This window comes from Vicugna pacos, chromosome 12 (assembly GCF_048564905.1).
Source record: "Vicugna pacos chromosome 12, VicPac4, whole genome shotgun sequence".
In the NCBI taxonomy this organism is placed as follows: Eukaryota; Metazoa; Chordata; class Mammalia; order Artiodactyla; family Camelidae; genus Vicugna; species Vicugna pacos.
The window spans coordinates 45,827,321-45,840,350 of record NC_132998.1 but is presented as its reverse complement, the minus strand read 5'-3'; the positions used below and the strand labels follow the sequence as shown (position 1 = coordinate 45,840,350).

The 13,030-nt window shown below is 37.7% G+C and overlaps 1 protein-coding gene and 1 long non-coding RNA gene across 3 annotated transcripts in view; one reads left to right on the top strand and one right to left on the bottom strand.

Moving 5' to 3' along the window:
- The window catches only part of PTPRQ (protein tyrosine phosphatase receptor type Q), a 186,399-nt gene that overhangs the window by 130,765 nt on the left and 42,604 nt on the right, over window positions 1-13,030 (top strand). Inside the window, exons 33-35 of the mRNA XM_072973348.1 lie at window positions 922-1,080; window positions 1,744-1,966; window positions 3,602-3,675. Of these exons, the coding sequence (XP_072829449.1) occupies window positions 922-1,080; window positions 1,744-1,966; window positions 3,602-3,675 (456 nt within the window). The remainder of the gene's footprint in view (window positions 1-921; window positions 1,081-1,743; window positions 1,967-3,601; window positions 3,676-13,030) is intronic.
- The window catches only part of LOC116282690 (uncharacterized), a 131,822-nt gene continuing 120,180 nt past the window's right edge, over window positions 1,389-13,030 (bottom strand). For both annotated transcript variants that reach the window (XR_012078596.1, XR_012078597.1), the window contains 3 exons: window positions 5,296-5,879; window positions 4,050-4,117; window positions 1,389-1,679 (listed from right to left, as the gene is read on the bottom strand). This is a non-coding gene — a long non-coding RNA (uncharacterized lncRNA). The remainder of the gene's footprint in view (window positions 1,680-4,049; window positions 4,118-5,295; window positions 5,880-13,030) is intronic.

The window sequence follows — 13,030 nt, the reverse complement described above, 5'->3', positions numbered from 1 at the left end:
TTCCAGTTATACATATATAACTGGAAAACTTTGCTGTGCACTAGAAATTAACACAACATTGTAAATCGACTGTACTTCAATATAAAAAAAAGTGTGTATCTTTTGCTCCATAAATTCTACTCTTGGGTATCTACTCCACAGAAACAAAAGGATTAGTAAATAAGGCTAAATGTGTAAGACTGATAAGTGAAACAAATGTTCAAAACCTGAAGGAAAAGTGAATTCCTATCACTAAATGGATGGCTGTAATACGATGCTGTTGTACTGTGACATACAACACCCTGATTAAGAAAAATGAGTTCGCCCTGTACTTGGTAATTTCGAAAGGTTTACACAAGTCGTATTTAAGTGAGAAAAACAGTATGTGGGGTAATTTTAATACTTACTATAGCCCCATTAAACATATCAAACAGTGAGAAGAATCCATTAGACATGATTTTGTGTTTTTTTATGTGATTATGTGAATGTAGAGAAAAATATGGGAGGATCCCATCCGGGTGTTGGGCATGGGTAACTGAGGGGTCAGAGTTGACTAGAATAGAAATTGGTAAACCAGCTAAAGGAAGTGAAAGAAAACACCCCACTAAAGTATTAGTATGATTTAATGCATTCATGGAGATTACATGAGGAAGTGCACATATATAGGCTGAATTTCGTTAATATGTGAAGAGGAGTCAGACGCCTGAAAAATCACACCTGGGCCCCATTATCTCAGGCAAGTGTCAAATATATAATTATACCATTAGGAGATAATAATTGCTAAATATCTGCTGTATCCAAACAAAAATCTATTTCATTTGTTATTTGTGTTTGTCATCACTTTATCTGTAAATTACCTGCATGAAATGAGACTTTAAATGATTTTTTCTTCTCTGCAGAAACCAAAAATGAATTGTTGTGATATTTCTTCTTTGCTTATAGCTCCAGCTCGACCAAAAACCAAACCAACCCCTATTTACGATGCCACAGGAAAACTGCTTGTGACCTCAACCACAATTACAATCAGAATGCCAATATGTTACTACAGTGACGATCATGGGCCGATCAAAACTGTGCAAGTGCTTGTGGCAGAAGCAGGAGGTACCGTCACACGCCAGCCTTGTCCTGTCACACTGCAGAGGGCGAACTGCTGAATGCTAAGGACGTTTCCACTCAAAATTAGTACTATACGGTTTACTCCCAATTATTACACAGCTCTTGAGCTTAGTAGATTATTAATATTATCATTAATTTATGCCTAAAATATTTTACCAAAGTAAGGAGGGGGAGGGTATAGCTCAAGCAGTAGAGCACATGCTTAGCATGCACGAAGTTCTGGGTTCAATCCCTGGCATCTCCTCCAAAAATAAATAAGTAGACTTAAAAAAAAATTTTACCAAAATAAGAAGTGTGGTTAAAATAGGTGATTTATTTATTCCATATGCTGGTAAGATGGTTTTGACTTTGGCAGGATGGAGTCTTGATAACTTCTTTGAGGTGTGAATGAGCGTTACCCTTGACTGAGGGATGTTCTTTCTCTTCATGAGAAGTCCTTCTTCACAGCAATGCCCATAGATGCTTGTGTGATGGGCGGGATGGGATTCCATGCCTAGTCAGGGGGATCAGCTTACTCATCTCTGGTGGTTCCTAGAGTGACAGATGTTGTATCCAGGTTTTCCTCATGCGATTATAGAAACACCCTTTATAAATGAGAAAATACATTTGTATATTACTTGTAATCATTATTTTTTTTTCTGAAAATAGCTCAGCATGATGGAAATGTAACAAAGTGGTATGATGCGTATTTTAATAAACCGAGGCCATATTTTACAAATGAAGGCTTTCCTAACCCCCCATGTACAGAAGGAAAGGCAAAGTTTAGTGGCAATGAAGAAATTTACATCATAGGTGCTGATAATGCATGTATGATTCCTGGCAATGAAGACAAAATTTGCAATGGACCTCTGAAACCGAAAAAGCAATACTTGTAAGTATAGTTTATGCCTGTTTTGTATCATGTTAGCATGCTAGTTGACATCTTTCATCCATCCATCTACCCAACCTTTTGTCTTTCCAGTAAGCACTGGGCATCCATAATATATCGTGCCCTCATCCATGACAAAGATCAAGTCATTGTCTTTATATTTGATAAACATACAGTCCTAGGGGAAGTAGGCAAGTTTAAAAGTAATTATGATTTGATATGGTAAGTGACATAAGGGTAATATGAAAAATGTGTAACTGGAGAACATAGGAGAATTTAATTCTTTCTGTAAAGGACCATGTGACTAATGTGTAATATTTTGTTTTTCACTCATCCTGCCATGCACGCTAATTTACAGGTTTTTAGAAATACTACCCTAGTCTTTTGGTTAATGATGGCTTCAGTTTGCCTCAGTCAGAGCAACCATTTCCTGCTCTTTGTTATCAAACGTCTGAATCAGAGCAACCATTTCCTGCTCTTTATGTTATCAAACGTCTGAATGAATGATTGACATCTTTACAGTTCAATTTAATATTTGGCATTTTGTAGACTATAATTATGTAATATAAAAACAAATGCTGATATTTTAACTTTATCAAATGCTTTGATAAATTGGTTTTCTCCTAGTGAATTAACTACTATATTATTTTTGACTATCATTTTTAAATATTTACTTAATTTTTACTATTAAATTTGAAAAAGCTAGTTTCATTTCTGTTGGCTAGTTAAAGCACTATTAAATTATTTATAAACATCCTAGGACAAGTTAATATAAAAGTTAGAGGAGTTAGGCATTTGAAAAAAGAATGCTCTATCATGTTATTACATAAAGTTACTTTGGTTACTAAGTTATGGCCTGAAATTAATCATCATACAATGAGTTATGAAATTATATATAACAAAGTTTAATATTTATTCAAGAATTGTTTATTTTGCCTACTTTTCCAAAACACTCCTCACATAATCCATAAAAACCTAAGAATTTGAGAATAGTAGACATTAAATTATGCACTGCAATTTACTAATGTAGATAGATTTTATATTTTAATCTAGTTTTTAAATAAGGTAAACTTCAGTTGTCTCTGTGGTGTTAGAATCATCCAGGGCTTTTTAAGATTGATTTTTCTTCTGCATCCATTTTCTATTTCATATGTCATGAAAGCATAGAAAGTAAAAATACAGATGTGCACACACAGAATTAAGAAATACTGTTCTTCATTCGTTTACACGTGAACAAGGAAGTTTTATATGACCATTCCAAATCTGGCTTACTGGTATTTTCAGAGGTGGGTGAGGTATAACAGTTACGCTTTATAAAGTGTGCCTGTGCAGATACTAAGTCGTGTCAGCCAAACAAATCCGTGAGGGAGGTGACCTACTGCATCTGATTAACCTGCTGACTGTTTCACGAGTCTGCTCAAATTTTGAGTCACTCTGAAGTGTAAGAGGTCCATGACCAGGATAATTATTCATCTCACGTAAGGATATTATTTATTCATCTGGATTTCCAAGCTTACACTTTGTAAATTCATTTTCTCTTGAACAAAAATGTATGTTTTTTATAGCTATTTGTTAATAGTATTCATAGGAAAAAAAGTCATATGGTATACAAGTTTTTTGGTTTTTGTTTTTTTATAGATTTAAATTTAGAGCCACAAATATCATGGGACAATTTACTGACTCTGATTACTCTGATCCTGTTAAGACTTTAGGTAAGACATACTTCGTAGTTTTATTTCATTATAATCTCAACATGCTAATCACTACTGTAACATTCGTTAGTAAATGTATTAATCCGTCACTGAATGTTCTCAAGTATAAATACATTTCAAGGTTAATTATCTCGACTAAGGAGAAAACAGTATTTGAATATTCTTTTAAGTGTTGGATGTTCCATCTATTCAGATCTCGACATAGATTTCAACATGATATTTGTTCTAGGCTGCTGTGTACTAACACTATACTAGGCAAGTATTTATTACTCTGTTTAATATGTAATCTTGTATGTAAAACATTTTTACTTAATACAAGAGAAAAAGGATTATGGAGATTCTTCCTGAAATAATCCTAAAAACCAGAGGCTTACCAGTCTTAGTTTTATTCTTTCTGATCAACTCTTTCATGAGTTTTTCAATTACAGCCACCCCATCAGGCCTGAATAAGACACAAATACAATTCAGTCAGATGCAGGTATGTTTCTTCTTCCTCCTCCTCCCCCACCCCCCTCTCTTCCTCTTCTTCCTTCCTCTTTACCATCATCTTAAATAATACTAAATATTCTGCGCCAGACACTCTAGGGCTCTTTGTATGTATTAGCTGATGGAGTCTTCACACTCATCCTTTAATTTAGGTCACTGGTTTTCACCGAGTGATTTTACCCGCCAGGGGACATCTAGCAATGTGTGGAGTCATTTTTGGTTGTCACAACTGGGGGAGGGGGGGCATTCAAGCTTCTGGCATCCGGTGGGCAGCGAGGCCAGGGTGATGCTGTGTGTCCTCCAGCACATAGGACAGCCCCTCCAGCAAAGACTCATCTAACCCATAGTCAGGGGTGCTGAGGTTCAGAAGCTTTGGTAGGTGCTAATGTTAGTTCCACTTTATAGATGAGGAAACCAAGGCCCAGATTCAGTGACTAAGTGGCTCTGCCAGGATTCCAGGACACATTTCATAACCATTACCCCACAAGTACAGGATTGAGACCTGGATTCCAATCTTGGCGCTGCCACTTGAAAAAATAATTTAATTTCTATAAACCTCAGTTTTCTTATTTGGAAAATGGTGATGATAGCATCTGCCTTGAAAGATTTAAATAAAACAATATAGGTAAAGATATTAATATTTTATAGTTCATAAAATTTTAAATGTTTAATAGCTTCTTTTTGGATATGTTATAATCAAAGATTTAAAAAATATACTTCTTTAGGGAGAAATTACTTTCCTAGGATTTCTGTGAGTACATCACACCTTTGTTTCCTCTGTATCAAGCTTCGGGAGTGTGGAACTTTATGTGTTGTTCAGATCAGAGTATATCATAAATGCAGTAGATTTTACTGAGCTGTGGCTGGAAGAAGATGGATTGTTCCACCATTTCCAGTGAGAAATTCTAATTTGGTTGTGGATCGTTGGCTTTATAAAAAGCCAGCTTCTGCTGCCTCCACTTAGTTAAGGAAACTTTGGATCTTGAAGAAATAAAGAAGGGGCACATGGTTAGCTACATAGTTGTTTACAGAGGAAAAACACAAATTTTGTTGGCCATCTGCTTAATTCCATAAAATCATCGCTTTAATTTTACCCAATAATTCAATCATTTTAAATTGGCTGACTAGACTTACGGTTTTTAAACGTCGAGCGTTTCTTCATTTGGTAGGTAAGTTTATCACACTCTGACCCCACCACTGTGAGGTAAATGTTTTGATGGCATCAACATAATTTCCTTTAGGTTCCAGCGTTCAGAAACTATGTATTACCGCAGCTAAACGGTGATCCCCATGGGTTTACCGATGGAAGATGAGAGACGTAGAACAAGTGGATGGCTCATGTGGCTCAGGGAGGTGACACTTCGTGGAAGCAGAGCGAGAAGAGATGCCCCTGCTGTACTGTCTGTTGTGTGCTAGTCCTCTCAGAGCTTGCTGGTTCCATACAGATTGTTGATATGGGGACAGTAAGTTCAACCAATGATCTGAAATGCAAAGTTGACAATTCTAGGGTAATAGGAATGAAGGAAGAGGGAGAGCCAGGCAGCAGGAACCGTAGTATACGGAACCTGATTCCTCAGATTCTGCCAAAAGGCTTCCCTCTGGCCAAGGATGGGCCTCATCCAGCACTTTGGCAATAGGTGGTCTCAAGGTGTTCCTCAGCGACAGTCTTTTTCCTTCCTTCCACTCACGGCCAAATTTGTGGAATACATTCAGTAATTCTAGAAGGTAGAAGAAATACACCATCAGTTCTCTGGGTCCAGTTTTGGAATCAGAACCACTCCCGCCCTAATCACCCAGGTGCTGATGTTCGGGTGCCCTGGGCACAGCAGGAGACGAGGGGGGTGTGAGATGTGGAATGAAGGGCAGAGCGCTGGGTCCCGCCGGAGTTAGAGTAGGAGGGATCGGTGAAACTCAGACTGCACACAGTGGGTGGGAGGCCGCCGGGTTGGTAAGGGCTAGCGACAAGGAAGGGTCCTGTGTATCTGTGATTAAGTTTTTCAGGGTTCATGTCATATGTAGACCAGTGACACAGGATAGCCTTTCAGGCTCCTCCTTAGAGTGGTTTTCCGTGGGCTCTCTCCTGATAGACAGCAGCTTTGTAATAGGCTTTTGCTCTGTAATGCTTACTTTGGATTGGCGTGGAATTCGGCTACATGGATAGTCATTGGTAACTAGTAAAACAGTGCCAGGCAGGATTGGAGGAAATAAGAATACAACCCTGAGTTGTGGTGAAATGAAATGTTCATATGTGGAACATGGAGTAACCACTGGAACAGAATTCCTTGATTTCCAGTCATGTTGCTGGTTAATGGATGTAACACCATCAGTTTCTGTCCTCACAGTTTTTCAGCTGGATATTGGATATTGTGGTTCTGTGGACATCAGATTCACTCTGGTGGGTTTAGCACCAAAAGACACCCTTCAGAAATGGCTCTGGTCTATGACTGGCATTAATAAAAGACCAGGGAGCCGTAGAGTTTTTGGAAAAAGAACATGCTGAGGAAGACAGTAGAAATGCTTTAAAAAGGAAATGAAGTTGACCATTTCTACAGAGGGCAGTGGTCAATGCAAGAATGATGTCACGCAGTGAGAATGGGGGCAAGGAAACAGAAAAATGCACTGATGTGATACCCCTGGTGTCATCGTAAGATTACAAAGGATGTTTGAGTCTTCTTTTTCTCAGATGTCATGTATCGGGATATATGATAGCACTGGCATCAAGCTAGTGGCTCCTAACATTTCTAACAAGCTTGCCCAGCACTTATGTGTGTATCTCAGACTTCAGTAAAAGAAAAGAAGTCCAGGCCCCATGTAGGTCACCAACCCACCACTGGATGTACGTTCATTCACTGGTACTTAGCAGACCACAGGCGATGAGCTTCAAGTCGAGTTGCCTATCAATAGAATCTTCAGGATTTAAAAGCCTTTGCAAGGCTGTGTTTCTAAGTTAGCAAATGGCATGAACTTATTTTTTTAAATTTTTTGGGGGGTGGGGGGAGGGAGGTAATTATGTTGGTTGGTTTATTAATGGAAGTACTGGGGACTGAACTGAGCGTCTTGTGCATGCTAAGCATGCGCTCTGCCACTGAGCTATACCCTCCCCCACAGCATGTTCTTCTAAGAGCGTTTTGTTAGTGGTTCTGTCGGAGATATTATTTGGATGTTCAAATTAGGGGCAAAAGAATAACTGATGAACTAAGAGGTTAAAGTTTAGTGAAAAAGGCTAACAAGCGAAGTGCAAAGGGGCTAGATGGGGCTTTGCTGAATAAGGATGAATAAGGTGGAAGGAGAGTCTGCACATAGAAAAATCTTTATGGCCTGTAGGAATAACAGGAAGTGACATGTGCTGTCATTTTAATCTGAAAGAACTACAACTTGATTTTTGTTTTCACTCAGGATTGAGCATTCAGATTTTTGTTAACAAAATTCACAAGAATCCTTCGTAGATGCTTTTCAAAAATCCTCCTCAGGCACATCCGTTTAGGGAAGCGGCTTGTAGGCAATGTTTTGATTGCAAGGTTTAATTAGAGAGGATTCCTGTGATTTGAAAACCAGACACTCCTTTCTGCACCTCACAGGGCTTCATTAAAGCTGAACAGGATGAAACCTTAAACCCCACGGCAAAGGCACTCTGTGATTGTTTTCTTCTGTCATCACACTTCTCATTTAATTACTGTGCTAACAAGGAAAAGTTCCAATATGCTCACTTAGGGCAGAAATAGGGAGTCACCATGTATTGTTTGCAGGAGAAGGATCACTTGCCTCCACGATACCAGAGGAGCAGGGGAAAGTTTTATGACGCTAATGAGGCAGTGGTAATGTGACGATGAACCTCATAAACTTCACAGTCAAACCTGCATTTTTCAGGCAGTTTGGGCTTATATGGAATGTTCATAACCTTGGGTTAGTTACTTAACAAATTAACTTCTGCAATCTTATTTCCAAAACGAGAATAATAATACCTACTTCATAAGCTAACTGGGAGATTAAATCAGACAAATGGATAGATTAATGAATATGAAATGTTATTAATAAGGATATGAAACATTATTTATGTGCCAAGCCCATTATGGGTGTTTCTCTATATAACCTCATGTATTTTTCACTACAACCCTATCATGTGATTTCCCATTTACGGGTATCCCCAAATTATCAGTACGAACTCTGAAGCTGGGTCGTTAAGTAACTTGCCCAAGGTTACAGAGCTGGGAGGTGGCAGCACGAGCTTTCTGACCCTGACAGGCTGACTCGAGTCAGTGCTGTGCGCGGAGGCACTGTCCCGCATTGCTGGAAGTCACCACGTACCCAAGTACCTTCCAGTTTCATTACTATTGCTGATTGCTCTGTTCCCACAGACCTTCTGTCCCTGCTGGACCATTTTCTCTTCTCGACATTGCAAGTTATTTCTAGCTGTTCTCTTTTCACCTTCTCACCTTAGCCTTTTTGAGGCTAACATTCATACACGAGCATGCTTTATTTTTACACAAAAAGAGGCAATGCCTTTTTGGTTTTTGTTTTTTTATGAGTAAGTGTGACTTTTCTCTCCATCTTGGAAGCCACTGTTTATTATCTGCTTCTAATATACTGCCAATCTGATGTGACAATAACATTTATTTCAGGGTATTTTACATTTCTTGAATTATGAAACTGAATGACTTTTAGTACAGTATTTGAATATGCTGGATGGTAATACTGGCCTCAAAGAGAAGAACTTTTTATACTTAACTTCTGTTATAAGAACTTGTTTTCTTTTAAGATTGATAATACTAAGAGGACGGTTCGTGTACTATGTACTCACATCGAAAGCTAAATGTTGTCCTGCGAGCTTTATAACTTACTCAGTTTGTTTCTTCTTAGAGATATAAAACTGGCTTAAAAAAGCAGATCTAGATGCTGAGTTTAAATAATGATTTTAATCAAAGGATAATACTTAGGAAAAATTAGGTGGTGCCTTGTAACTATAATCTGCTTACGGTAGTACATTCTGTTATGCAGATAAAACATAATTTGACCTTCCATAGGATTCTAAGGCTAGTCAGGAAACGACTCGTGATTATTACAAAAAGAATCAAGTTTATATTTTCAAGTGAAAGAGTTCTGTTTTCTATGAGAGGATTTAGAGGAGTGACTTCACGCTGTCCTGGTCATGCTCTGAGTCCACGCACAGCAGTGAATCAGCATTTGTACTGGACTGTCACGGTACATTTTGTCCTTTCCTCATAGTTCCACATAATACATGTGCCCAAAGGATTACCTATTGTTTATTAATACATTACATGTCATCTCCTCACTTCCCTTGGCTAGTGCTTTGAAATGGTAATCTAATCTGAAAATTTTTTATCGTCTACGAAATTATTTTTTTCCCACCGGCCTCCGAGGTCCAGTGGCTCAGTACTACCTGACAAATACGATTCTTTAGTCATCTTCATGTTTCTTTTCCCAGGAATATCCAATTAAGAGTCAGCATGTGAAATTCGTAAAGCAGACCATTCATAGGTGTATCTAAAATATTTTGTAAGCTACATGCTCCTTTAGAATCTTCTAAATTTAGCGGGAGAGTCCAGATGACCATGAAACTCTGATAAGTGTTTCAGATTCAGAATTCATTAAAATCTACCAAGCAGAATAGCCACAGGGACTCTTTCATATCATTTAACATTTCATAAGCACCAATCCTGGGGAGAAGATGAAGCATTAATCCCTGCATATTTCACAGACAGTTAACCTATTTTATTTTGTCACTTGACTTTTGATATTTCCTAAGGTAAAATTTTAAATCATATAACTTAAAATTGGTTGTAATTAATTGTATCAAAAACAAATGATTAATAACTTGTATGTTCTTATTCGGCTTAATATCTGATCTTCAACCTGAAAATGTTAATGTCTATTTCAAAATTAGTATTTTTATTTATTAGTAAATTTAGAATATTTATTGGGTATTTACTATGTGCCTAGTACTGTTCTCACAACTTGGAATACAGTTTTGAATAAAACAAAGACTCCTATCCTCAGGGAGCTTACATTTGGGGCAGATAACAAATTATAAGACAATAAATACATGAACTATATGTTACCAGGTAATAAGGGCTATGGAGTGAAGAAAAAGTAGACCAGAGTACAGAGGATGTAGAAGGGGGAAGGCGGGAAGTAAGGGAGCTGTAGCTTTCAGTCTTCAGTAGGGTGATGTCTTAATCTGCTTGAGCTGCTATAACAAAGTATCGTAGACTGAGTGACTTAATAGAAATTAATTTTCTTACAAAAGTCCAAGATAAGGTTCCAGCCAATTCAGTATGTGGCGAGGGCTCTCCTCTGGCTTGCAGAAGGTCGCCTTCTCGCTGTGTCCTCAGGTGGCCCTTCCTCAGTGTGCACAGGGAGGAGAGAACTAGCTTCTTGAAGTATAGTCGGTTTACAACGTGTCAATTTCTGGTGTAGAGTATGTTTCAGTCATATGTATACAAACATATGTTTGTTTTCATATTCTTTAGTCATTATAGGTTACTCTAAGATACTGAATATAGTTCCCTGTGCTATACCGAAGAAACTTGGTGTTTATCCATCTTATATATACTAGTTAATATTTGCAAATTTCAAACTCCCAATTTATCCGTTCCTACCCCTTCCCCCCATAACCGTAAGATTGTTTACTATGTCTGCAAGTCTTTCTGTTTTGTAGATAAGTTCATTAGTGTCATCTTTTTTCAGATTCTACATATGAGTGATAGCATATGGTATTTTTCTTTTTCTTTGACTTACTTCACTTAGAATGATGATCTCCAGGTCTATCCATGTTGCTGCAAATGGCATTATTTTATTCTTTTTTATGGCTGAGTAGTATTCTACTGTATAAATATACCACAGCTTCTTTATCCAGTCATCTGTTGACAACAGTTCTATAGGATTAGGGCCCAACCCTTATTATTTCATGTAACATAATTGCTTCTTTGCTCCAAATACAGTCACACTGTATTAGATTTTAGAGGGACACATACATCCAGTCTGTGAGAGGTGGTCAGTATAGCCTTCATTGAGTAGGTGATTATTTGAGCAAATCCTTGAAGGTAATGAAATGGCTACCCAGGCAGATGTACAAGAGAATTACCTTTCCAGGTACAGGCAGAAGCTGGCCAGAAGCCCTGCGTCAAGAATGACCTAGTGTATTCCAAGAACAACAAAGAGGCCAGCCTGGCTCCAGAGTAATGAGCAAGGTGGAGACTGGAAGGGAAGTCAAAGAGGTAACAGGGAACCAGAGAGTTAATGAGGGACCAGAGGCCATTAACCGACAGCCATAGGCCATTAGAAAGACTTTGGTTTTTCTCTGTGAGAGATGAGGAGGATTTTAAATAGAGAGAAAATGTTTTAAAAGCATTACTCTTGCTTCTGTGTTAAGAATGTTAAATGAGAATAGATGGAAACAGGACAAGGATGGATACAGGAAGACTTGTTAAGTGTCCATACAAAATTCATGTGAAACAGGATGGTGGCCTTGATCAGGATGCTTGCATCAGAGGTAGTGAGAAGTGAACCGAGCTACACAAAAGTTCTGGATGGTATGATGAACCTCCACACACCTATTCAATTTAGTTAATTTTTACCACTTTGCTACATCTCTTATTTATGCATTTGTTCTTTTATTTCTGAAGTATCTTAATCACAAAAAGCATTATATTCCATTCCAAAATACTTTAGCATATTTCTCCAATAAGTACATTTTATTATATCATCTCAGTTAAGTAAAATTAACAAATCCTTAATATATAATACTACATATATTTTCAACTCATCCTCTGATTCTTTTTCTTTATAGTTTGAATCAGGATACAAGTAAGAAGTTCATATATTTTTGACTTGTGTCTCAATCTTTTTTTAAAATATATTTTTATTGAAGTACAGTCAGTTTACAATGTGTCAGTTTCTGGTGTACAGCACAATATACTTCAGTCACATAGGAATATACATACATTCATTCTCATATTCTTCATAGGTTACTGTAACATAGTTCCCTGTGCTATACAGTATAAACTTATTATATATATATGTGTGTGTGTGTATATATATATATAATTAGTATCTGCAAATCTCAAACTCCCAATTTATACTTTCCCACTCCCTTTCCCCCAGTAACCATGTCTGTTTTCTATGTGAGTCTGTTTCTGTTTTGTAAGTAAGTTTATTTTTTTTTTTTTTTAGACTTCACATATTAGCGACATCATGTGGTATTTTCTTTCTCCTTCTGGCTTACTTCACTTAGAATGACATTTTCCAGGTTAACCCATGTTGCTGCAAATGGCATTGTTTTGTTATTTTTATGGCTGAGTAGTATTCCATTGTATAAATGTACCATAGCTTCTTTATCCAGTCATCCATCGCTGGACATTTAGGTTGTTTCCATGTCTTGGCTACTGTAAATAGTGCTGCTACAAAGATTGGGGTGCTGGTGTCTTTTTGAATTAAGGTTCCCTCTGGATATATCCCCAGGAGTGGGACTACTAGATCATATGGTAAGTCTATTTTTAGTTTTTGGAGGAATCTCCATACTGTTCTCCATAACAGCTGCGCCAAACTGCATTCCCACCAGCAGTGTAGGAGGGTTCCCTTTTCTCCACAGCCTCTCCAGCATTTGTCATTTGTGGACTTTTGAATGATGGCCATTCTAACTGGTGTGAGGTGATACCTCATCATAGTTTTGATTTGCATTTCTCTGACAGCGATATTGAGCATTTTTTCACGTGCCTATTGGCCATTCGTATGTCTTCACTGGAGAATTGCTTGTTAAGGTCTTCTGCCCATTTTTGGATTGGGTTGTTTGTTTTTAAGTTGTATGATCTGTTTATATATTCTGGAGATTAAACCCTGTTCAGTCTCATCC